Source organism: Merops nubicus, unplaced genomic scaffold (genome assembly GCF_000691845.1).
Source record: "Merops nubicus isolate BGI_N331 unplaced genomic scaffold, ASM69184v1 scaffold13656, whole genome shotgun sequence".
Classification (NCBI taxonomy): Eukaryota; Metazoa; Chordata; class Aves; order Coraciiformes; family Meropidae; genus Merops; species Merops nubicus.
The window spans coordinates 5,205-31,658 of NW_008617014.1; the positions used below are offsets into that span (position 1 = coordinate 5,205).

General features: G+C 46.4%; 1 protein-coding gene across 1 annotated transcript; it reads left to right on the forward strand.

Annotated features, from left to right (window-relative positions):
- Positions 1–3,641: 3,641 nt before the first annotated feature.
- SGPL1 (sphingosine-1-phosphate lyase 1) lies at positions 3,642–26,454 on the forward strand (the record flags this gene model as incomplete). The annotated part of the gene is made up of 13 exons (XM_008943009.1): positions 3,642–3,807; positions 5,879–5,946; positions 7,412–7,559; positions 8,979–9,058; positions 10,548–10,676; positions 19,152–19,240; positions 20,381–20,486; positions 20,964–21,062; positions 22,108–22,257; positions 23,197–23,435; positions 24,038–24,184; positions 26,105–26,225; positions 26,314–26,454. Coding segments are annotated over 13 exons (1,683 nt in total), but the record flags the coding sequence as incomplete, so codon positions are not given.

A 26,454-nucleotide genomic window follows, 5' to 3' on the forward strand; every position in this document is an offset into this window, starting at 1 on the left:
GTGTAGAGGTCTCTCATGTCTTGCTGAATACTTTGGGGCAGAGCTGCTTTAGAAACATGAGCGCTTGTTGCTCAGCTAGGGAGCTGAGAAATTCATTACTAACTCATTTTCCATGCCAACTTTCACTGGTTTTTCTAATCCTTCATTTTAGTGTCTTCCTAAATTGATCAGTCTCATCCTTCAAAGTCTTTAAGTGTGAAATGGCTGAAGAAGGTGAGAAATACAGAGAAAATTTTACCCTGTCAAAATGTATTCTTCAAACTGTATTCCAGTGCATTAAGAAGAGCGTGGCCAGCAGTTTAAGGGAGGTTCTTCTCCCCCTCTACTCTGCCTTAGGAGGCCACCGCTGAAACATTGTGTCCAGTTCTAGGCTCCCCAGTTCAAGAGAGACAAGGAACTACTGGAGAGTGTCCAATGGAGGCTACAAAGATGCTGAGGGAACTGGAGCATCTCTCTGATGAGAAAAGGCTGAAAGGGGTCTGTTTAGCCTGGAGAAGAGAAGACAGAGGGGATCTGATCAATGCTGATCAATAGCTAAAGGACACAGGAGTCAAGGGGATGGGGCCAGACTCTTGTCAGTGGTGTCCTGTGACAGGACAAGGGGCAGTGGGCACAAACTGGAACCCAGGAGGCTCCACCTGAACAGGAGGAAAAAATAATTTGCTGTGAGTGTGACAGAACCCTGGAGCAGGCTGCCCAGAGACGCCGAGGGGGCCCCTGAGAGATTCCAAAGCTGTGAGTGTGACAGAACCCTGGAGCAGGCTGCCCAGAGAGGCTGTGGAGTCTCTGGAGAGATTCCAAAACCATCTGGTCATGATCCTGGGCAGTCTGCTTTGGGTGACCTGCTGGAGCAGGGGAGTTGGATGAGATAATCTCCAGAGATCCCTTGCAAACCTCTACCATGCTGGGATTCTTTGTGGTGTGATCTGACATTTTTCCCTTTCTTGCTATGAAAAACAGATATTCTTGAATAATTAGGAATTAACTTAAGGAAAATCTCTTCTTTGTTCAAAATTTGGACTTATTGTGGAATTACTGTACATCAGTGTGGGCTGGTGCACTCCTGGCTTGGAGTGAGCTTTAAGGGGAAGGGTTTTGTCTTGCATCCCAGGAGCAGCAAAGCGGGAGGAGGCAGCGGCCCCGTGCCGTGTATATGCAGTAAGCTAAGAGCAGGAAGGTGGATGGTGTTGCCTGTCCATCCATCTTGCCTCTGAATAGACCAGAGCCTTTCTGTGGTGTCCTGCAATGTAGACATCCCATCTGTACTTATCTGGGGATCACCTAAAGTTCAGAGTTGAGCAGCCTGAATTTGCAGACCAGAGCACTGGTTTGATAGGCTCTTGGAAAAGAGGGCACAGGAGGGTCCGTCGTGTTTCGTGGTAGGATCCAAGGTTTGCCACTGGTATTGCATGAGCCTGGAAAAACTGACTCATTTTTCCTCCCGTCCCAGTGGAGAGCTGATGGGCTGCAGAACACAGTGGTTTCAGTGGGGAGCGTGGGATTTGAGAACAAAATCTGTGGTCAGCTAGGGTCCTTCTGTCCAGAGCTTTCTCCAAGAGCGAGATCGATCTCTTGCCAAATTTATTTTGTTTTATTTTAACTTGGCCATCGAGTTAAGTGACTTCTATCTAGGAGGTCATGTTCTGTTTTGATTTTGGCTTATAGCTTACAATGTCCTCCATCTTCAGGGGGAAAAAACCCACACAATCTACTTTATATTTGATGCTGCAGCATTTTCTTGCTGTCAGTGGAGAAACCCTGCTGAGACACCAGCAGATTAGTGGCTCTGTTTCCACCCTTGAAGTGCAGTTCCAGAACTGAATGATATCTTGGCATTAGCTTCTAGGCAGTGAACCACAGTTGTCATTGTTGGCTAAATGCTCCTTTCCAGGGATTTTTCAGCGAGGATTGTGCGAGCTTGATGAAACTTAAGTACCACCTCTGGTGAGCTGAAAAAGGTAGCTCTGCCCTTAAATTCTAGGCTTAAATCAGCTTTGTGGTGCCTGGATTGGAGGACTGGCCATTCGCTGGGACGTTGCCTGATTGCAGCGGTTTGTGGCTGACTTGTTTGCAAGGTTGCTGTATTTTTAAATTGCCCTTTGCCAAACGGGTGGGTGCTAATTTGACTTCTCACAGCTGAGTGCTGCCCCTCATGAGGAGACCTGGTTTTGCCCAGCTCAGTCTGTGTCCCTTCAGCCCCTGCTGGGACGTGGGTATTGTCAGTCCTCTGAGATGGGTTGACACTGTTGTTCTGCTGGGATTTTTTAGCTTTATGCTTGGGTTGCTTAAATATTTTGAAACTCTCTCACCTTATATGCATTTTACTGCTTTTCCAAAGCTTTAGCCTTTTTTTTTTTCCATTTTTTTTTGTAAGGAATCCTCCCGTGCACCACTGACTATTTGGAAGAACTTGGCTTTTTGTAGCCTCTCCAGTTGTGCTGAAATGACACGTTACCTCTAAAGGTGACCTAAAGAAATTAATTAAATGCTGTTCTGTTGTTGGCTTGGTCCAGAAGGAAAGGGTCCTGAGAAGGAAAGTTTTACCAGCTTTTAATTTGGTGGTTTATTTATATCCATCTTTGCAAGTTGCTCTAACCCCAGCAAGAGTACAATGGCAGAGATGCCAAGGCTGTGTTCCTTTCAAGGCTTATTAACAAGACTTTTGAAAGGTCCCATGTACTTTCTCCATCATTTGGAGGGTGGAGCTTTGTAGTGCTGGAGATCCACCCACCAAAACTGGAGAAAACTGGGCTTGGTGGTAGCTTAAAAGGGAAGAGTGATCTGGGGAAGAGTGAAGACATTTCAAAAAAAGAAGTAAAATCCATGAGCTTTTGTCTGTAACATGCAACAAACTCTGCAAAGACTTATTTTTGGTTACAGCTCCAAATGTGGTCATCTGGATTCTTATCTCTAGAAATCCTCTTCCAGAGAATTGTACTGAAGACCTCTGTTTTGGGGGAAAACAGCCTTTTTCCCTTGTGCACATCCAATTTTCCCCATCCTCTTCTTCTGAGGCTTTTAAAGAGAGTGTGCTTTGAAGCTATTGATTAGGTACTTGGGTTCTGTCCTGACAATAATTGCTAGTTGGACGTTGTTATTGCATCACAGTTGGGTTTTTTTAAATATTATTTTGGCAGCAGCAGTGTTTGTCTCTTCCATCCTCCCTTTGTATGGAACATACTAATTGGCTCTTAAACTTAAGAAGTTGCTGAATACTTGCATCTTCCTTAAAAATTTAGCCTTAGGTACTTCATAGACCTGTTTTGGTGGTACCTAATGAATGGCAGTTCCTTTCTGATAGGGTGTGTTGTAGTAGTTCAGTCTAATAATTCCTTGGAGAAAAATACTAAGACAGTTGCTTCTCTTGAGTCTTGGGACTGTGCAGCCTGCTTGTCTTACTCACCTCCCCTTGACACTTCTCTCTGAATATTTGAAATCTCTCAAGATGTGTATGTTTTGTTGGTGGCTCTTGACTGGAAGCAAATGTCAACTACCTCCTTCCTGTTGTGTTTACAGGAATAAAGGGGGCCTGCATACTGAAAAGCACCTTTTTAATAGACAATATCCTCACAGACTTTTGGTGCCCTCTTTGTGTGCGTTTGAACTTTTCTGGAGAAGAGTCTTGTTTTTCTTTTGCTCAGGACGCCGTTGTTCCCTACAAGGAGATCCTCCAGATATACTGGGAGAAAGCAACGAGCTTTGTGAACGCCCAGTGTGATGGATTTGAACCCTGGCAACTGGTTGGGTTGACGTTTTCTGCTACGCTTCTAAGCGTGTGGCTGCACGGCTTCCTCTTCCAGCCTGAGAGTAAGTATTTGGAGTGTTTAGGAGGGAGGGAGAGGGGACAGAGTTGTTTCTGAGTAGTAGAAGGAAAGAGGACGAAGCGAGGCCAAACACTTGTTCAACAGACTTTCTGCTGCCAACTCTGGGATTAACAAAACCCTCTTCCAAATGAAGATCATTAAGGCCTGGCTGATCAGACGCCCCCATTCCTTCGGAGGGTGTGGTAGGCCAGCCTGGAACGTGCCTGTGTCTCCTTCCCTTCCTCTCATCTACCTTTTGCTTTTGGCTAAACCATTAACTTGTCGTAACACTCAAAACCTGGGGAGATTTATCTGAGAGCTGGCTTCTTGTGAACTTAGTCACAAGCACAAGCATCTGGGTAACTCTTGCTCTAAATTGTTTCCCTTCCTGCTGGGGGAGGAGCCGTGGCTTTGATTGGGTGTCAGAGGCATGTTTCAGCCTCGAGATGTTCAAGATAATTGGATGTGGTGTTACTGTGTGAAGTTTTTTTTTCTTCCTGGTTTTGGTGGTTTCAGATACTGACAGCTCTTCAGTGGTATCTCTTTTGATGAACCTGCAGTTTCCTCTGGCTGTGCGATGGTCAGACATAAATACCTTGCCCTCAGAGGACGTGGTGCTTTTCAGTTCCCTCTCCAGTGGCACTTTGATAAAAACAGACAAATTTTTAACTTGATGTTTACTTCTGTTCCTCAACCAGCCTTTTTCTCCTTCCTAAAGACTGGAGTAGCTGCATAGTGGGAACATCTGTGGAAAGAACAAAATGGTATGAGGCTTTTGCTCAGTCCAGGGTCACTTTAGCACTTCAGCTTCTTGGCTAGTATTTGTACTGTTGCACAGTATTTTTTTTTTAAAGTATTGACTGGCTGTTACAAGATCTGATTAGGTTGTCTGAATTTTTCAGGCGTTTGCAGTCTTCTCTTTCTGTGGAAATTATTAAGAACCAGTGTGCACACTGAAATGTGCAGTAGAAATGTTAGCTGTCGGGGTGTTAATGAGTATTTGCTACAGAATGTGCCAAACTGCAATCACTGTCCTTATGCAGCTTTTCAAAATAGATCTATGAAGTGTGTGGGAACATAGATAAAATTGCCAAGTCCTGAAATGGTTGATTTTCAAGCTTGTTTAGTTATTTCTTGGTGTAAGTGTCCTGTAACTGCTGGTGCTCCGTTGAAATGCATGTAGCACTCAAAAGGCATTTTTCACAGAATCACAGAACTGATTTGCTTGGAAAAGACCTTTAATACCATTGAGTTCAACTGTTCCCCCAGCACTGCCAGGGCACCACTAACCCATGTCCCTCAGCACCACATCTACACAGCTTTGAAACCCCTCCAGGGATGGGGACTCCACCACTGCCCTGGGCAGCCTGGGCCACTTCTTAACAACCTTTTCAGGGAAGATGTTTTTTCCTAAATAGCCACTATGTTTACCTTTGTAGCCATTCTTGGTGGCTATAAAGCATCTCTCTTCATTCCTGCCTTTAGAGCAACTCTGGGAGTTTTCTGATGTGTGTCATCAGCGGCTTCTGCCATTTCAGTATTTGGGCTGTGGTGGAATTTCTGCTCTTCCCTCTGTCCATCCCTTCTCCTGAGTCTCCTCCTGTTGCATCACATGCTTCCCATGTTGGATGGCCAGGCACTGGGCAAATCCTTGTCACTTTATGGCTGAGCTGCTGTTTCCTCCTCGGGTCTGGAAGCCTGTTTCACATCACTGAGTGGTTTTGCATTTACAGTACTGTGCTGATTTGAAGAAAATGATTCTAAAAAGTATTTTCCCTTTTTGCTGGAGACTACCTTGAGCAAATCTCTGTCCTGTAAAATTCCACACTTGGGTGCAAATTCCCTAGTAAGTCAAATTATTGCTTCCCATAGGTGGCTACTATTCTGCAAGCCAGAAGCTGCCGTGTCATGGTCCACTTCTCAGCCTTGCTCTTTGATGTGCTCTTCTGTCTCACCGTGTCCCCTTGGCCACTCGCACCAGAAGCACTGAGGCTGCAGCAGAAGGATTGTGCTCAGAGTGCTTTTCTTTTGTTCTTTGAGTCACCTGAGGTTAATTTCTGACATTTGTCTTTCAGGTTTAACGTCCCGGATTAAAAAACAGTTCTTTAAACTACTGAGAAAAATGCCATTTGTTGGGACTATGGTGAGTATTTGAACAGCTTTTCTTAACTGCATCTGTGTTGTCATGCTATTGTGATAGTATCACCATAAAATCGACTTGGCACCTTTTTTTTTTTAATTAAGAATCAGTGAGTGCGATTACAGAATTTTCCAGTGACATTTTCTCACTCTTAATGTTAGGAAAATACTTTTATTTAGAGAAGGAAGGGGACAGGATTGAACTTGAGTTGTTCTTCTGGAAACAATGTCTTATTCTTGAGCAAGTATGAGATAGGCAAGGGCTTGTTGTGCAACGTGGAAGGATAATTCTTTTTAATCAGATGACTGTCAGTGATTAGTGTGGAGCTCAGATAACTGTTGGCAATAGTTAGCATTATAGCACAAAGATACTAGAAGTTTGTGTAATCATTAAAATGACTCAAGCTTTACTGTTTGAGAGATGTGGAGGTTTTTTGCATAAAAACTTGCAATTACAAATGTCAGTATGTTTTAGCATGTTAACAACTTAATGGTCAAGAAGTACATGGTCTATTTTACCTGGTAAGTGGTGGTATCATGAGTGTGCTTCTTTCTGCTTGATATGTTGGCATGTGCACAGATCAGCGTGGGGGTCAGGGCTGCTGTAGGCAATTTTATCAAATAAGAGTAGCAAAGAGGAGCCTTTTCCTTTTGCTGTGAACACAGAAGTGGTTCTTGACTTTGTCCCCCAGCTCCCTGGAAGGGACTGGCATCCCCCTTTGTAATGTTAAGTGCCCCAGCTTTCACCTTCTGACTGGAGTAGCCCTTGATCAGGTGAAGTAATGTTTTATTCTCTTGTGCTTAGATTTTTTAATTCTGCTTGTTAGAAAAGGACACCTCCTGGGCCCCTCCTACACAATCCCTGTTTTGTCCAGGCTTATCTTTTCCTGTTAAACTCCCCTGTGTCCTTTCTGTGTACTCTTCCTGCTCTTTGGTAGGCTGATACCTGATAGCCTATCAGTTGCTTACAAAAAGCCTTGACTTTGAGGCATTCCAATGTCCAAAAGTCTTTAAAGTTGATGATAGCCCAGCACTAGTGTTGCCTAGAAGAAGATTATCTACTTTGGAATGTATTGTGAGAAGAAACCTAGGCCTCCTGACTGTAAGGTGTGGGTGGGAAGAAAGAAATCTCCTATCTGTGTCTGTAGTGGAGATTTCTTTATTGTTTCTCTGTTTTCATGAGTTTCTAAACAGTGTGTATGGTTTCATAGGAGGCAAGGTACAAAATAGAATGCATCTGCAGACTCCTACAAATTAAACTGTGGCTTCAGAAGCTTCAGTGGATAAAAATGGAGAATTTTTGCCTTGAGTTTGGTTTTCTCAAGCATTAAGGAAGGGTCTCAAAGCACTGAAACAGTTCCTGTCTGTTCTGTTCCATAGTATGGATGCAACTTTCGAGTTCAGTCTTGCACTCAACTATTTATCACATGGCCAGTGCCATTATTGATAGGGTTTGCCTTTCTTTTTAGATTCAAAAGAAGATTGATGAAGCCTTGAATGATGTCACATCCAGTTTATCCTTCCTGAAAGATGAAAAGGATTATATCAAAGCACTGCCAGAACAAGGCCTGAGCCAGCCTGAAGTACTAGAGAAGATGAAAGAGTACAGCTCAAAAGGTATGAGTGTGAGTCTGTACTGCAGCAGAGGTGGCTCTGTTGCACAGACCTGACATTAGACTTACTCTCTTAAATGAGTTCTAATGACTCCTGCTCATGGTTTCATCTTCAATAGTTCTTCCCTGATATTCTTTGCTTGCAAAATTCTGTCTGTTTTCATTCAGGAAGTGACTAAGATTGGCATTCATGACTTCTGATTTGGGTATTTACATTGAAATTCTGTTCCTTCCCCAAGAATTCTAGACTGGTGGTGGGAGAGATGAGGAGAAAAGAAATAGGAAGTTACTTGAATGCATTTTTTATTACATTTCTGAGCAGTTGCCTTCATGTTTGACTTTTACCAGAAATGTGTTTTCTGTGAAGCCTCAGGGAATACTCATAGTAAAAGCCCCCAAGCTTCCAAGCAGGATTTTTAGGGAATTTCCAAGATGATCTCTCTTAATCGAAGTCATAGTGGTTTGAAAATGCCTTTTAAGGCACTGGAGAAGTGTCGTTTAGGGAAGGCGAAGTCATTAAGTTCTTCTCCTGGCTTTGAGACCACGTGAGCAGTGTTGTGAGTTGCCCCATCCATGTAACTAACTCCACTCTGATTTGTGTACCTATTATTCCTAATGAGCAAATTTGGGTGACTTGCTCTCCAGAGGAGATCATGGGACTGCCCTGCTCTGATCCTAGCTTTGAGAGCTCCCTTGATTTCTCTGCTAGAACAGTGCATCTACTCCAACTTCAGAACCAAACAGTTTTGCAGTCCAGTATCCCATAACAACTTCCTTCTTTCCTGCCTTTATGTGTTGCTTAATATACCTTCTGTCTGTGTTTTCCCTCAAATGATTATTTCCTTCTTTCCTTCATTGGACTCTTCTCTCCTTTTTTGTTTTCCTTTGGCCTCCTCCTTCCTTCACACATTCACTCTCCTTTGAAAGCTGCTTGGAAACACGGAGTGGATTGTCACTATGTTCACCTTGTGAAGATGGGTGAAATTTGAGGCACCCAGCACCACTCATTTTGGCCTTTCCATCGCTTCTGGGCTTATGGTGGTGCTGAAAGTGGTTTTGAAAGTGGTTTTAACTTGAGCCACTTTAGAGTTCAGTTGGTTGAACAGCAGTTTGGGGAGACTGAGTGGGGATTAAGTGGATTACAGATTAATATAACTGCTTGCTGCAGCTCGATGTTGTTTATGTGCTGACTCTTCAGTCATCATTTACTTGCTGTTTGCTAAGTTCACAGGATACACGATGCCAGAGGCTGAGCATCACACAGCTGTCTCTCTGACACCCAAATCCTGCTTCTTCTTCAGCAGGGAAATCTCAAAAGCTAAATCCTCACCTGCAGCACTGGTGAGGGGCTTCCTCTGAACACCCCTGTGTGCTGCCTGAGGATGCCATGTTTGCAAGCAGCGTGCTCATCCTTCTCTTGCAGGAGATGTACGTTGGCAGGATGGCAAAGTCTCTGGGACCGTGTACAGCGGAGAAGAGAAGCTCACCCAGCTGCTGGTGAAGGTAAAGCACAAGCAGTCTAACTTTGCATCTTTGCAGATACCCTTAGCATCCTTAGGGTGAGCAGAAATCCCCTCACAATGCTGCGCCAGCATCTGTCATCTCTTCAGTAGAGAAGATCTGCAGCTAAGACTGCCCGATGCAGAAGGCAGAGCTCAGGGTAAATGTAGGTGGAAGGGGAATTGTTAGCAGAACATTTGGGTGGTGTAAAGCTGGCCAAGTGACTGTCCCTGCAAAAACACCCTGTGGAGATCACTGGGACCCAATCAGGTGAGATGGTGTTTTGGGCAAGTAAGGAGCTGGTTACAAGTGAACTGGAAACTGGTACTGACCTTCTAATTCATGGGATGGTAGGGAGCATAACATTGCCATAGAGTGGCGCCAGGCAGCCCCCCAACCCGTGTGCCTGTGCTGCAGGCTGGAGTGAAAGCATCCTTGGCTGTCCTGTTACTGGGAGCCTGTGGGACTTGTGGACTGGAACAGCTTCACTAGGCAAAACTGAGTTCCTCTTGGTTTAAGAAAAACAGAAGTCCACAAAATGTTTTTTGGCGTTAGTGTGCGGTCCAAATCTTCCAACAATGGAGCGTTGGCATGCCTCAGTGGTGCTTTTGTTAGGTCTATTTACCTAGTCAGGAACTTCTCCTTTTGAGAGGAGGTTGGAAAATAACCTCAACAGCCCAAGGTCTGTTTTCAAATATGTCTATTTCAAGAGATTTTTTTTGCTAGAAAGGGAAGTCCAGCTTTGCTCCTGGGAGCAGCATTTGTAACAGCTGGAATGAGCTCTGTTTGGTGGTTGCTGTTTCCTTCTGCACATTGACATTTTCTTTCCTGCTTCTGGGGAAACACAAAGCTCAGAGCAGCCTTTCTAGAGGGGCCTCTGCTTGGATTGAGTGTTGTGGAAACATTCCCTCTGTGCTGATTATTCGCTGGTTTATTTTTCTGTATTTCTTTTGACATCCCTGCAGTTGCTTTTTGATCTTGACTGCAGGAGGTCGGAACTGGCCTGTTCCAGCCTTATCCTGTGGGTCCCTGGTTGCAGAACAAGCATGAAGTACTGGTTCCCACAGCTGCTTTTGTTGTGGTCTGGGTGGGAGCTGCTTCAGAGTTCCCCTTTAACAGTAAATTTACAAACTAGTTCTGCAAAAGTACGTTTTTTGGCCTGCTTTGTGAAAATCATAGGGTGCATATTGTGTTCTTTTTAAAAATAGCTGAATGATTAAACCTGTCTTTACCACAAGAACTACTGCTATGTTATAGAATCACTCCAGGGGCCAGAGTGTCCTAGAAAAACAAGCTGTATTTTTTTTTTTACCCCTCAGCCATAGCTTCCCAGCTTGTGGTATTTACTTGCAGCAGGAGTTAAGTCCAAGGAGATCTGCAGTATTGTTAATGGCTAAATCAAGATAATTTGCTTAGACAATGCATATGGTGAGCTCTCAAACTGATAATCCAGGGCATCACTGCAAGGCAAACTTTCTGTTGTTTTCTGCAGGTGTATGAGGAGTTTGCCTGGAGTAATCCTCTCCATCCGGATATATTCCCTGGTCTGAGGAAGATGGAAGCAGAAGTAGTGAGGATTGCCTGTACGCTCTTCAACGGGGGCCCCAGCTCCTGTGGTGCTGTAAGTACCCTGGCTTCAAGTGTCCCCTGAACAGTTTGGATAGTTCTGACTTTGATTTAAGTGCAAATGTACCTCCTGCTACTCAGCTGAGAGCGAGGTCAGGCTCATTCTGGTATCTGCCCTGCCACCGTAGCTGTGTGGAAGATGGTTTCTAATTGCTTTTTGTGGTGAAGCTTTATGAGAGACAGTTTTAACTCAGGGAATTAATTCTCTAGGCAAGACCTTTTACTCCAGCTTTTTTTTTCACCACTCTTAAATGATACAGGCTTGATGGCAGCTGGGAAAGAGAACCAGTGTAATATAGCCTGGCTGGTTGTCAGTGGGGGCTGGTGAACAGAGCAGTGTCACTTGGAGTAGCTCCCTTCAGTTTTAATCTCTGAATTGAAAAGCTGTGAGCCTGCCAGAATGCTAAGGTTGAGGACGAAGCCAGCTGGCTGGCTAGTCACCAGCAAGCAGCTCAAAGTGTTGGTGGTCAAGCAGGCATGGCACATATTGTCATCTGTCCAGCTGGAAAGCTCTCTTCCAAGGCTGATGTGGCCTTCCAATGTACTACAGTGGAAACCTGTTTTAAAGCCTCAACAGAGTGCCCAGCGAGAGTCCACATGTGTGTTCTTAAACTGATGCTTTCTGAGTAGGTCAAAGAGCAAGAGGGGAAGTTCCACTAACTTGCTGGAGGCATGTCCAAAGAAGGGCAGTGAAGCTGGGGAAAGGTCTGGAGTCCAGGTCTCATGAGGAGTGGCTGAGGGACCTGGGTGTGTTGAGTCTGGAGAGGAGGTGGCTCAGCAGAGAGCTTCTGGCTCTCCGCAACTCCCTGACAGGAGGCTGGAGACAGGTGGGGGTCAGTCTCTTCTCCCAAGGAACAAGTCATAGGACAAGAGAAAATGGCCTCAGGTTGCACTAGGGGAGGCTTAGGTTGTACATGAGGAACAATATCTTCTCCAAAAAGGTTGTCAAGGCCTGGCTGTCAGACTCTGGAAGCACAAAACAAGCACAAACCACAAAGCTAGATACTGCAAACAAAGAACTGGTGCCAGGGCAGTCACAGGGGCTGGGTGAAGATCCAGTGGTCTGTGTACTAGATGCCTGGAAAAGGAATGTGGAATGCAGCTGCTTGCCCCATTTCCTCACCTTTCTCACAATGGCAGTTGTCTGCTCCCACCAGATGCAGGTGCAGATAAGGAAGTTTTGTGCTGATTACATGGAACAATTGTCTGCCCACAGCCCCATCCCCACACTTTACATATCAGTAACAAAAAAAAAAAGGTATAAATGTCATCCCTTTTTGGACCCAGTTTGTGGGACGAGAATTTGGCACCAAGTCGAACAAGACCCTCGGTCTGTCCTCCTCGCACCCCCAGCAGGGATGCATCTTGGTGGCCTTAGCCCCAAATTTGAGTGATTTTCCCCAGGAGATTATTACTATAGTAATTGCAATTGTTTTTCAGAGCTCTATACCTGGTCTGCAGCTTAGTGCTTTTGTCACTGGCAATCACACAGAATCTGTATGTTGTGTGTAACTCACCCGTGCTGTTCGTGACTCCGACGGCTGCTGTCAAATGCAATTGGACCTACAGCCACAGGCTGCTGCTGCATCTGGGTTCAGACCAATAGTCAGGTCTCTAATTGGTACCTATTAAGAGACAAGTTCAGCCACCCCTAGCCCCTCCAATATCTTACCTTTTTGGTAAGGAACTTGAATTCCTTAGGCCAGATTCTTTCCCTGTTTAAATGGGCCATGGGACAACAGCGTCTCATCTGTTGGCGTGATGGTCAGGTGCAGCTGGAATACAAACAAGCTGCTTAATAACTTGCAAAGCAATAGATCCATTTGTGAGTAGAGTGCAGATGAGATTTTTCAGAGGGTGGATGTGAGAGTCACTGTTTGTACATGTGCTAGGGAAGGAGAAGGCCAGCAACAGCTGAAGATCAATACAGAAGGCAGTGTTGACACAAGAGTTTATGAGGTGAACTGGCCTTGAATGGGCTTAATCTGACAGTTGGAGAGTTAGTTGTGTTTAGGAGATAGGCACTGGAGTAGCCTTATGGTAAGTGTAATTGGGACCAAACTCCAACTGTACTGAAGATGAAACTGGACTGTGCAGTGCCTGGGAGTATAAAACGTGATTGCCTTTGATAGCAGGAGATTGCACTCCGTGACCTGACCTGTCTTCTCAGGACCTTATTCTTTATGCCTCCTTCAAGTTTAGAGTAGGAATGTGCCTCACTGCTTATAAAAACCATTTACCCCTCATCTCCTTCTTAGTTTGCAGTGCTGAGCACGCTGATGAGATCTTCCGTGGAGTGTGGAAGAGGCTGTGTCTGAAGCTGTTGAAACTCCTTTATCAACAGCTGAGATGTCAATTGATAGAACAGTCAGATAGCTCTGGGGCACTTATCATCTGCTTGGAGAACTTTGCTTGCTGAAGCCTGCAACACCCAGTTCAAGTTTTGTTACGTAAAGCGTGTCATAAAAATGTCAACCTTGGCCCCGTGTGCTCTTTCACTGAAATTTAGAGGCAGAATTGCTTAAGAGGAGATCTTCAGAACGGGTGAAAAACTGTTCCAAAACAATATGATGATGGTGATCATGGCCTCCACAGATGCTCTCTGGGGAATCCTGCTTTTCCCTCTGTCTTCACCTCCCTTCTGAAGATTATCCCACTAAACTGTGCCTAAGATTCGAGCAGAAGTGAGCAACCTGCCGTGGAGTTATGTTCTAGCTGGTTGAACAGTCAAATCTGCAGGGTTGAGAAGCTGATTGGCTGCAAACAGAAGATTAATTGCATCCTGTAATTATCTTATACAAACGAGTCTCTCCAGTGGACTTTTTGTCTTCCTCCCACGTTGCCCTTCCTGCCTGTGAAGTGTCCAGAGTTTGTTAATCACTGTTGGAGGGATGTGGGTGGACACAGGAGGTCATGTGCTCTTTAAGTAGTTGGGCTCAAAGACTTCTCTTTTCTTTTTCCCAGAATTATTAACAGAATTAACATTTCAGAATGATGTCTAGAGGCTTGGACAGTGATGAAGTAATTTCAAAGGAACATTTTTTTCTGAGCTGATACTCTGCTTTCTGTCTCTGGAGGGCCCTGCTGTAGCGGGGCGCTCAGGCTGCTGCAGTTACACCTCAGTAACTGGGGAGGGTGCAAAGCTCTGAGTCATCTTTATCTTTAAATTGATCTGTTCAGGAGGTGCTGCTGGCTTTGTCCTCTGAGAAGGCTTCTGGTTTACTCGATTGAATCTTTGCAGTGCTGAAAATGAAAACAAATGTGCTTTTTCTTTTCTGAATTTCATCACTGGCAGCTCTGAGAAGCTGTGGGTCTTAGTGCCAGGTCCCTGTCTGCTGGCTTTGCTAACCCAATTTAAGCAGCTTGTCCAATTTTATTGGTGCCTGGTGATGATCCCTGAAGGCAGATGGAGCTTTTTGGTGTTTCTGAAGAGTGTATCTGTGGCTATGCTATGTTGAAAACACCAAAATCTTCTGTCTGTGCTTCTCATTGAGGCAGTTTCACTTCCCTTATGCCCTGATTTCCATGAGATGTGGCAGAACGTTTTTGGAGCTAATCATCTGCTGCTTGGTCTGGGAAAAGCAGCAGAGTGACACACTTGTGCTGTTCCCAGGGCTCTCAGCAGCCAGGGGACCCTGCACCATCCCAGCTTGTGTCACGTGGACATCTTTTGTAACCTGCTCTGGGTCACCCTGCTTTAGCAGGAGGCTTGGATTAGACGATCTCCAGAGGTCTCTTCCAACCCCGGCCACGCTGGGATTCTGTGATCTCCTAAGCAGGATCTCTGGAGAGCAGTCCCCTGCTTCCTCTTGGAAGGTTTTGGGTTTGTTTAATAAATGCTGAAATGAAACACATCTTTTTAGATTTCTGAATGTTAAAAGCGGCTGAGCAGCTTGTGTTATTTACAGAAGCTGCCTTTATTTGAGACGTGGGGGCTGTAATTCTCCTTCGTTTAAACATGGGCATAAACCTACTAATGACACCCATGGGAGTGGGGGGGGTGTGCAGGCAGAACTTCTGCTTTAAATTGCATCAAGAGAGGTTCCAGGATTTAAGCAGTTTTTAAAAGTGATCGTTTTCAGCAGTGGATGGATGCTTCCTATCTCTCACTAATTACAACTTTCGTGCTTACTTTGAATCGTGTTACATGAGAGCAAAGAGACAGCAATGGGTGATTTTTGGCTCCCAGGAGATTCTAATTGCTTTCTTGCAATGATTTGGAAGGACTAATTAAGCTCAGCCCATAGAGGAGGAATAGGGGAGTTTGTTCTTGTCTGATGTGTGCATACGTTCCTGTTCACAAGGTGTGTTGTTTCACAGTGCTGGCTCTGTGGATTTCCCCTCTAATTTGAGGGGAAATCACCACTTTTATGCAAGCTTCAATGATTTTTTTTTTTTTTAGTAGTTTTTTTGAACTTTACAAAGGAAGGACAGCTTTGAAGTGTGTGTGGGGTTGCACGCATGTGTGTTTGATGTCAGTCTCTCTGTGAATTCTTCTTGGCACTTACTTTGCAGCTGAGGACAGGAGAAAGGAGGAGAAATCAGCAGATGCAAACCTAAGCCTCCAAAGAAACCATCTCGTCTCCTCCTCCGAAGTTCTGGGGCTTCCAAACTTTATTGTAGTGCTTGCTGTACATTTGAAGTAAGACTTCAACAGCCCAATGCGAGTGATGTGTCTTAAGGGGGGCTTAAACTCTGCAGATCTGTTGGGTTTTATCTCTTCTGATTGAGTGAGTCACCTTGAGAGAGACAACTGGTGGAATTTACAGCCTGCAGGTTTACAGGGGTTTTATGTGAGTCTGGCACCGGGTTATGACCACGCAGTGGATTGTGGTATATTTTTACTCCAATGCTACCTCAAATAAATTGTCGTTTGCTTTCTCATTCAGGAGGTAGTTCAGCTCAGTGAAACTTTTGGTCAGCTTTGTCTCCAGGGTCTGAGTGGTTGGGTTTTCTAAGATGAATATGCAAGTGATTCAGAGACCACGAACCAAAGTGGTTCTTCTAGGCCAGACAGTTTGTCAGTGATATACAAGTGACATGGACAGAGTAATCCTAGAGTAGGCATTGTACCTCTTGGTGTTGTTTTAATGTTGACGTTCCAGAGCACTGGGATTTGGAGGGAGAGAGTAAAGGAAGGGGTATACTGAGTTTAGAAAGCAGGAGGGATATTTTTTCCCTTGTGGTTTCTCCTCTCCCCTCCCATTTGGAAAATAATAAAATATCAAGAACAAAAAAAGTGATGTTTGCTTACCTCTTTCTGCACACTTTACCTGGCTTTTGTAGATAGCACAGGGTTGGAAAGCTGCTTAAAACAATGCCTGTTTCCAACCCCTTTTCCCCATGGTGTTTCTTGAGCCTGTGGACTTTCATTTAGAGGAGAGGAATAAAATCTCGGTGGGAGCCGTTGGCGGGTGCTGAATCACTGCGCGCTGGCTGGACCGCGGGCGCTGGGGAAGCTGTATCCTGTGACAGTGATTCAAGCCCTGGCCACGGCAGAACGAGTTTGCTCAGCTGGCAGAGCCTCCTGTGAAGGAGCAGACTCCCTCTGCAGGTACAACCTGCGTGGACCAAGAGTTTGGGCTGTTGTAGCTGCTCCACGCTGAAGGACGCTGCTGTAGATGGAGCTGCTGTGGCACATCATCACAGTGGAGACTTGTCTTGGTGCTGATGTGCCGATTGTGGGCCAATTTGGGAAGTGGATTTGGCTGGAATTCATCTTTTTGGGTGGATTTTCAGCTGCCTGGACAAGCTTTCTGTGTGGTTATCTGCATGCCTAGGAGGAGGATCCATCCTGGATGTTCCACTGTTCGTCAGTGTCTGACGAACTGCTGAAGGGTGCTGATTCTCACCTCCCAAAAACTGTGTGGCTCAGCACTTCTGTGCAGGTGATAAGCCAGGCTTTGAAGAAAGATTTGTCCTATAGAAGGGCAAGATATTGGTGTTTTGGTGGAAAGATTGAAGTGGGAATGAGGCTGTAGAGTGGCTGCTCTTTGAAAAGCAGACTATCTCAATGAGACTAGAGCCTGCTTGCTCACCAAGGAGCAGGGCTAGTGTACCAAGTGTCTGGTGTTCAGTAACGTGAATCCCAGGATCCCCAAATCATGCCTAACAAAGTTTTCACAATCCCCACAATATCATAAGCCCTGTTGCAAGCAGTGTTACAAGGCTGCAATAATCCTGTTCCTCCTCTCCCACCCGGCAGGCAATCCGTGTTCTACCAGATGTTTGGTTTTTTTCCCCTCTCAAATGAAACAACTTCACGGATCTTTCCATAAGAAGCGCTGAGAGCTGAATGACATAGCCCATAAAACAGTTAGGACATTGTGTTCCTGCTATCATCTATTTGCTTCAGAATAAATGCAACTATTTCTTTATCCAGTGTGAGGCACTGCTAGGATTTATCTGCGACAGCTGTTGCTTTTAAACTGCCGAAAAAGCAGAAATTGTCTGTGGTGTGACAGCCACTTCCACATTGCCAGTGGTGGCAGCTGCTGCTAGCTTGGGTCAGGTTAGGAACAAATATGACAGGCTGTTTTACTTATGTGCCTGTGAACTTTGTTCCTTATCTCTGTACTTAATGTTTAGTCATTGTCATGCAATCATACTTCTATGCGTTTTGGGGGTTTGCAGCTATGTCAGCTGGGAAAACACAAAGGAAACCCCAGACTAGCAGCTGTCATAAGGCATGCAAATGTGACTGCATCTTTTTTATGTTTATTTTGGAGGGGGAAGAGGATAAAAGGGGAAATTGCCAAAAAATTCAGCAGATCTGAGAATCCAAATTAATTCACCATAAGCACTAGAAGCAGCTTTTGATTCCTCTTTCATCTGTGCTTCTATATACCAGGTACACCCCATCTTTGAGTTATGGCTCACCCAGCATAGAATCACAGACTGGTTTGGGTTGGAAGGGAACTTTCACAGCCATCTAGTACCACCCCCCCTGCAGTGAGCAGGGACAGCTTCAACTAGAGCAGGTTGCTCAGAGCCCCATCCAACCTCACCTGGAATGGTTCCAGGGATGGGGCATCAACCACCTCTCTGGGCAACCTGGGCAAGTGTCTCACCACCCTCACCATCAAAAATGTTTCCCTTCTCTCTAGTCTAGATCTTCCCTTTTTTAGTTTAAAAACATCAAGCTTTGTCCTGTGTCAGCAGGCTGCTAAAAAAATTGTCCAGATCTTTCTGATAGGCCCCTTTTAAGTAGCAAGTCAATCCTGCAGGCTGCTTGAAAAACTAACCTCACATTTTATTAGGTTAAAATTCTACTTTGGGAGGTGTGTGCCCACACGCTGTCCCCTCCGTGTCAGAACTCCTAAGAGCTGCCTGACAAGAGCCAGCCCTCCCACTTGAGGAATTTCTCCCTGTAAAGAGTTTAATTTATTTGCAGCAGCTCTTGAGTTGTGTAGTATGCAATAATGAACTTGAGCAAACAGCTTGTGCACGTACATTCCTCTCTTCCCCCTCCTGATGCAAACCCCCTTCTTCTGTGATCAGGGTAAAGAGAGCTGGGACAGCATGAGGAGTGGCTTAGGAAGGGAGATTTGATGGGGAGAGTAACAGAAATTCCTCCTGGTGTAGAATTTCTTGTGTCCTTGAGCACTTAGAAGCTCTGGGCTGGTGTTGACCAGACCTGGGCTGGCCTCTGCAGAGAGAACTTGGGAGAGACCTCTGCTCTCTGCAGCACTTCAGGTTCTGGGAAGGTTTTGTAGCTCAGGAGTGGTGCCAACCCTGAGCTGGTTCCATGCCTCAGCATGGCTTTGCTCCAGACCTAATAAACCCTGCTGGACTTCAGCTGACTTAATACAGAGTCAACTTTGTTGTTTCCGTGTACGTGGTATAATTAATCTGTAATCCAGATAAACGATCTCTGGCTAATCAAGAGCTAAGTATGGACTAGTAGTTTTGTGAGGTGTGGTCACGTTTGCCAGCTAGTGGCTGTGCCGTATGGTCACCCCTAGTTAGGCTTTGGAGTTGAATATTTTTTTTTGTTTTGTTTTCCCTTTCCCCCTCCCCTTTTAACTGGAGTTGTCAGCATGTACTTAAATGTGCACATTCAAGCTGAATGATGGAAAACTCCCCTGAGCTGCTCAGTGGCTTCTGCCCTTCAAAACCCAGGTTGCCCTGGGTATCTCTTGCCTCTGAAGCATCTCTGGGCAGAGATGCTGTGGCAACATGCCTTTTTTTTTCTTTTTGTTTTCCCTTTCCCCCTCCCCTTTTAACTGGAGTTGTCAGCATGTACTTAAATGTGCACATTCAAGCTGAATGATGGAAAACTCCCCTGAGCTGCTCAGTGGCTTCTGCCCTTCAAAACCCAGGTTGCCCTGGGTATCTCTTGCCTCTGAAGCATCTCTGGGCAGAGATGCTGTGGCAACATGCCTTTTTTTTTTTTTCTTTTTGCTTTTCTCTTCCACAACATCTGTGACAGTGGTTTAGTTTTCTTGTTTGCTTCTTTTCTTCACGACAGATGACATCTGGGGGCACTGAGAGCATTCTGATGGCCTGCAAGGCGTACCGAGACCTGGCCTATGAGAGAGGCATCAAACAGCCAGAAATGTGAGCAATACCTCCACGGCTTGGGCTTTCCTTTGGGGGGCTTACTGTTCCTCTGGGTAGAGTGGGCTGCTAGACCTCAATAATCCTTCATTTCATAGCTCATTGCCACATGCACGTTGTGTCTGAGGGAGAGAAACCTGGGTCGAAAGAAGCGATGCAAAAGCACAGGGGCCTTTAGGCAGCCTGGGAGGCACGAATGTTGCTGGGGAGCTGCAGTGGCTGTGCCATGCAGATGTGTTTTGGCAATACCTGTGTGCTGCTCGAGACAGAGCCTGCTCCCATAAGCTTTGGGCCCCTCTTGAGCAGAGATTGGCAGGCCCTTTGAAGTATTCGAGGGGTTTGGTTTATTCAGATCAAAGAGGGTTTAGCCTGAAAACTCTGGGACTAAAGTTGGGGCAGGTGGGAGCTGAAATGAGGAATTGTGCTCATCGTTACGCTGCTAACAGAGGATTTGCTCTCTCTAATGTGCTGCTTTCTTCCAGACAGCGCATCAGAAATATTTCTGTGGTTAATTGCTTACGAGGGGAAAATGTAAAAAGAGATAAAAACCCTTTGTTGTTAATTTTCTGCTTGGTTCCTATGGTTCTTTTCTTCCTGCTCGAGCATTTTTGCATGCTGTTAAAGGCTCTGATAAGGATACGGCTCAGAAAGCAAGGTTAATTAAGGCTGTTCCACCACTGCCATTGGAGATGGCAGGCAGCAAATGTTATGTTCATTTGGTGGTTTTGTGCTGCTCCTCTTCTGTATCATCTCATATACCTCTCTAGGAGAGGGGGGCTGGTTGGAGATGGTACAGTATTGTTTAATATGACAAGAAATGATCTTTCCTGGGAGTCTGAGTTTCTGGTTCACAGAGGACTGTGCAGTGGGGTAGAACAGCTTTCACAGATTTCCTCTGGGTTGTTCAAGAGCCAAGTGTCCATCACTTTAGTTCAGAACAACACGTGGCCTTTATTCTGTCCCACATATTTTCCCCAACTCTTTTTTCAGTCTGCATGATCTTTGTCTAGTCGAAACACGCACTTGGCCTCTTCGTGACCTGCCTGTCACACAGAAATATCCACAGGTTGAATTTTTTGTTGCTCCTTTTCCCTGGAAGGCGTTGCCTGGGTTGACACCTGCAATCTGTTGCTTTTCTAGGTTGGTGCCGGTGAGCGCTCACGCAGCGTTTGACAAGGCAGCACACTACTTTGGGCTGAAGCTGATCCACATACCACTCACCAAGGCCATGGAAGTGGATGTTCAGGTACCCTTCTAGGCAGCACCAAACTCTTTCTGTGGGAATTTAGGATTGTACAGCAAATAGCCAGGAATCTCCCTATCCAGGTGGCACGTCAGTGGGTAGAGAGGGGGATGAATGCTCCCTAGAAATAGGGAAAAACATCAGGACTGAGTGCCTGGCATGGCAGATAAGACTTTGAGTATTTGAGTATGAACTATCCCTTCCTTTAGTACGATGCATTTCGAATCAAATAATCTCTATATATCAGAAATAGCCCCAGGTTTCAGATGAGGGTGGACAAAAGCGTTCTGTTGTTCAAGTGGCTGAGTTAAAGGACTCAGCTGATGTCTGCTGGTTCTTGTAGCTCATTGCTGCGCTTTCTCTAGGCTTTTGTGTGTTGGTTTTTAAGGCCAGACACTGCATGTTTTCACCTTTTATTTTTTTTGGCAGGATGGCACTTGGTAAGTGGAATGTGAGCATCTTCTCTCTTTAAATCTTCAGGCAATGAGGAGAGCTATCTCGAAGAACACAGCCATGCTGGTCTGTTCTGCTCCCCAGTTCCCACATGGAGTTATGGACCCAATTGAAGAGGTGGCAGAGGTAGGGCAACGCTCCTGGGACATCCATAGTGATAAAATCAGCATGTCCTTCTCAAAAGGAAGAGCAGAAGGGGTTCCAGGAAGCCAACCAGTGGATCCTTAGAGAGGAGCAGACTGGTTGAGAGGGTGTAACTGTCCTCTAATCATGTGTTGACCAACAGCAGCATACTTAGGACACAATTTGGAAGTGAGGAGGAATATGGGACTAATTTTTGGGTACTTCTGTGAGAAGGTGGGCTTTAAGTATCAGAATTTATTTTGAGGTGTTGTCATAAAGTTGTCTGAATGGGGCTGGATTTCAGACCAGAGCTGGTGCCTCTGGTGTGTCAGAGCAAGGCAAAGCAGCGAGTCTTCTGTGCGTGCTTTGCCTCTGAGCTCTCAAGTCTGTGCCATAAACTTCTGCTGGAACTGAAGGTGTGCTGTGCACGTGACTTAGAGCTCCACTGCACCCACTGTGAGACCAGCTGAGCTGGGCTCATTCCTTCATACCTGAAAGGAAACAGCAGCAAAACAGTTCTCCTGGCACAAGGCTTAATTTAGGGCCTCCCGGCTGTAGCAAAATTGGTGCAGAAATCTGAGGAATGCGTGGAGGGAATGGGAGTCAAAGGGCTGGTATCATATTTTTCAAACATGCCTCTTGATTTTTCAATCCATGCTCCGGTTATTTATTTTGTCTGTAACCAGCCAGGGCCTCTGACCTTCTTTTTATTTGGATCACGCCCTGACACTTTATTGCAAGCACTCCTTTCAGACCACGTTGTCACATTTCTTTGGCAAATAAAGCAACCTGCCACAATGCAAGATTGTTTTTCCTCTCTCTGGCAATCCTCACATATTGCCTGGAGAAGGCATCTCACAAGCAGCTAATCCTTCCAGACCTCCTATCCTCAATGGCTTGAGAGCAGCATGATGCTCCAAAAGGGTCCAGGAAATGTTTAATTGTGAAATGCAGACTAGCTGTTCAGGCTGGAGTTTGGGTGCCCCCAACCGCATCGTTTTCTTGCCCTGTTGTATGCTGCTGAGCAGGATCTCTCCTTCACCCACAGCTTGCAGTGAAGTACAAAATCCCCTTCCACGTCGACGCCTGCCTGGGCGGGTTTCTGATTGCCTTCATGGCCAAGGCTGGCTTCCCTCTGAAGCGTCCCTTCGACTTCCGCGTGAACGGCGTGACCAGCATCTCTGCTGACACCCACAAGGTAAGAAGCGGCGAGAAGGGTCTTCCAGTCCTTTCATTTTTGGGGAAATTGAAAAACTGAAGGCCATCCCTGCCTTCAGGTCTGCCCTGCTGTGTGGAGGAGTGCTCAAGTGCAGGGGTAGAGTCTTAGGACCGCTTTGGTTGGAAGAGACCTCTAAGATTGAGTCTGATCATGAACCCAGCACTGCCAGGGTGCCACTAAACCATGTCCCTCAGCACCACATCTCCACAGCTTTTAAATCTCTATGGGGATGGGGACTTCACCACTGCCCTGGGCAGCCTCTTCCAGGCATTGACAGCCCTTTCAGGGAAGACATTTTTCCTCATGTCCAACCTAAACCTTCACTTGTGCAACTTGAGGTCACATCCTCTTGTACTGTCACTTCTTCCTTCTGAGAAGAGACTAACCCTTGCTTGGCTTCAGCCTCCTTTCAGGGGATTGTTGAGAAATTCTCCCCTGAGCCTCCTTTGCTCCAGGCTCAACACCCCCAGGTCCCTCAGCTGCCTCTCACCAGACTTGTGCTCTAGGCCCTTCCCCAGCTTCGTGGCCCTTCTCTGGACCTGCTCCAGCCCCTCAAGGTCCTTCTTGGAGTGATTGGCCCAAAACTGAACCCAGAATTTGAGATGCAGCCCTCCCCAGTGCTGAGTCCAGGGGGATGATCCCTGCCCTAGTCCTGCTGGCCACACTAGTGCTGATCCAAGCCAGGCTGCTGTTGGCCGCCTTGGCGAGCTGGATTTAACTCCACTCACCACCATGCTCTTGTGCCTGTCCACCCAGCCAGATCTCACCTAGTGAAGGGCTGCTCTATTCAGCAGGGGCTGCATTCTTCAGCTGCTCTGTGCAGTGCACCCCAGTATGGACAGATGAGGTCTCAGTGATGGTGTGGAGGTGCTCCTGTGCCCTCTGGCTGCTTTTTAACACGTTCTGTGCCCCTTGCAGTACGGCTATGCTCCCAAAGGCTCCTCCGTGGTGCTCTACAGTGACAAGAAGTACAGGAGCTACCAGTTCTTCGTGGCACCTGACTGGCAGGGGGGTATATATGCCTCCCCCTCTGTGGCAGGCTCCAGGCCTGGTGGAATCATAGCTGCCTGCTGGGCAACCTTGATGCACATAGGAGAATCGGGCTACGTCGAGGCTACGAAGAAGATCATTCAAACAGCTCGTTTCCTCGAGTCAGAGTACGTGTCTGCTGTGGTGGTTTGGTTGTGCTCTTCAACCCCATTCTGGACTCTCTTCTCCCAGACTGCTTTTGTTTCTTGTGCAACTTTTCTTTTTCCCCTCTAGCATGTGAGTAGGGATCTACTGGGTGGTTACGGGCGAAGGTGTTTGGAGTGTGCCCTGTGCCAGGTGGCTGAGAGGCATGGGGAGGAGGGCTGCAGGCATCTTTGTTCACCTGACTTTGCTGTGAGACTTTCTTCTGCCTCAGCTGTGACTGAGGGGAAATCTGGAAGGACTTAAGATGACCAAGGAAAGGTTTTACTCTCGTTGGGGTGCTTGTGTTGCTATGTGAGCTGATAAGCTGATTTTTCTGTGACCCTCTCTTCCACTGCCTCTCTTGTCTTTTCTGTTTCTTCCTGAGTTTACTTGACTTTAGGGCCTGTACCTACCTGAGTTCTCCCAAAAGCCCCAGTGGCTGGGGCTGGTTGCATGATTATTTTTGGTAGGAAGATGCTGTCTGTTCTGTTCTGTAGCTTTTCCTTTAAGGCTGCTGATAAATGGACATCACATCTGGTCCCTGTAAGCCTGGTCAGTCACTACTTTTCTCCTTTTTCTTTTCAAGGTTGAGAAAAATTGACAGCATCTTCATTTTGGGGAAACCTGAGGTGTCTGTCCTTTCCATTGGTTCAGACACTTTCGACATTTACCGGCTATCTAATTTCCTAGCTGCAAAAGGATGGAACTTAAATGTCCTACAGTTCCCATCAAGGTGAGTTTGTGGAGACCAGCAGAGCAGTGTGTGTAGCCAGGGTGTGCAAGACAGTCATCTTCAGGCCGTGTAGCTCTCGTGATCTGCTGAGTGCTGTTGTCCATATCTGATAAATTTTATGTAGACTTTTTCTCTGCAGAGGAGGAACGACTTCTGTAATTGCTGATAAGTAGCAGTTACTGCAGTGAGGGTAAGGCAAGAGTAATTTTAATGGGTCTGGTAGAGGACCTATCTGAGGCTCTTTTTCTATTTACCTCTGCCTAATACAAGGAGCAAAATATAAACAGCCAGGGCTTTATCTCATGTTAGCTATCTGAGGGCTTGTAGGGTTACTTATTTATTTTTACTATCTTCCTGCTGCCCAATGAAGATGAAGGTAATTGAAAGAATAGTGATGGATTGATGATTTTCAGTGATCTTTCCATCAGGGTGTAAAATGAATGTTAGAAAGTTTCCTTGAATGAGTAGCTGTTGTTTTTCTGTGGGTAAAAGGGGAAAATGATCCCAGATGTAGCTGCACTGAAATAATTTTCAAACTTGTTGGCATGAAGCAAAGTCTGGAGAGCTCAGAGGTGCGAGTGTTCCTTCTGGTGAATGTTAACTCTCCATGCTGTGGGTAGCTGGTGGCTTATCTGGGCTGCAGAGGATGGGGAAGGAAAACACAGACTCATAGAATTGCTTTGGTTGGAAAAGACCTTTAAGATCAACAAGTGCAACTGTTAGCCCAGCACTGCCAGGTCACTGCTAAGTTAAGTCCCTCAGCACCACACTTCCACAGCTTTTCAGCTCCTCCAGGCAGGGGGACTCCACCACTGCCCTGGGCAGCCTGGGCCAGGCCTTGACAACCCTTGCAGGGAGGAAATGTTTCTTCATGTCCAACCTAAACCTCCGCTGGTGCAATTTGGGGAGGTCGTTCCTCTTGTCCTGTTGTTTGTTCCTTGGGAGAAGAGCCTGACCCCTACCTGGCTTCAGCCTCCTTTCAAGGAGTTGTAGGGAGCCAGAAGGTCTCCCCTGAGCCTCCTTCTCTCCAGGCTCAACACCCCCAGGTCCCTCAGCCGCCTCTCACCAGACCTGTGCTCTAGACCCCTCCCCAGCTTTGTTGCCCTTCTCTGGACATACTCTAGCCCCTCAGTGTTCTTCCTGGAGTGAGGACCCTAAAGCTGAACCCAGGATTCAAGAAGCAGCCTCCCCAGTGCTGAGTCCAGAGGGATGATCCCCTCCCTAGTCCTGTTGGGCACAGTAGTGCTGATCCAAGCCTGGCTGTTGGTGGCCTACTTGGCCACACTGGGCACATGCTGGCTCATCTTCAGCCAGCTGTGGACCAACACCCCCAGGTCCTTTTCAAATGTGCAGCTTTTCACTCTCTCTCTACCCAGCCTGGAGCATTGCAGGGGGTTGTTGTGACTCAGGTGCAGGACCTGGCACTTGGCCTTGTTGAACCTCATCCTATTGGTCTCAGCACATTGATCCAGCCTGTCCAGACCCCTCTGTAGAGCCTCCTTGACCCTCCAGCAGATCAAGACATCAGCCCAAGTTAGTGTTGTCTGCCAACTTTCTATGGGTATCAAGAATCACTGTGCTTGCAGGCAGCCCATTGTTCTTACCAGACGTACCTGGAATGAGGGGAGAAAATTGTAGGCCTTTAACTATGTATGGTGAGGTCAAGAAGGATGGATGGAGGAGTTGCCATTTTGCAAAAGAAGAGCTGGTCTGTGCAGCTGGGTTCTAGCAAGGGTTTTGCAGGGATTACCCTTAAGTGGAAGGGAGTGCATCACGTTCTCCCATCACGCTGCTGAAATGCTATTTTAAGGACCTGCACGGTTGTGACTGGCCCAGGAAGGACTAAATTGCTGTCGGTGGCTGAGGAAAGGTGGAGCTGTGTGTACCTGAGGTGGTTAACCTGTTCTCCTCCCTGCCCAGCATCCACCTCTGCATCACACAGTTGCACACAAAGCCCGGGGTCGCCCAGCAGTTCCTGAAGGACGTCAGAGACAGCATTGCAGATATCATGAAGGACCTCAACGCCAAGACCACGGGCATGGTGAGGAGGGCAGGGTCTGGTGAGACTGTTTGGGGTGAACATGTTTCTCTGATGGCTTTAACAATCCAACCTCCTCTTCTCTGCCTAGGGAGCCATCTATGGAATGGCCCAGTCCGTCCCAGACAGGAGCCTGGTGGCGGAGATTTCGCAGGCGTACTTGGACGGCCTCTACAGCACGGATGTGCCATGCAGTGAAAAGCACATGAACGGCTCTCCTGGCCACCACTGA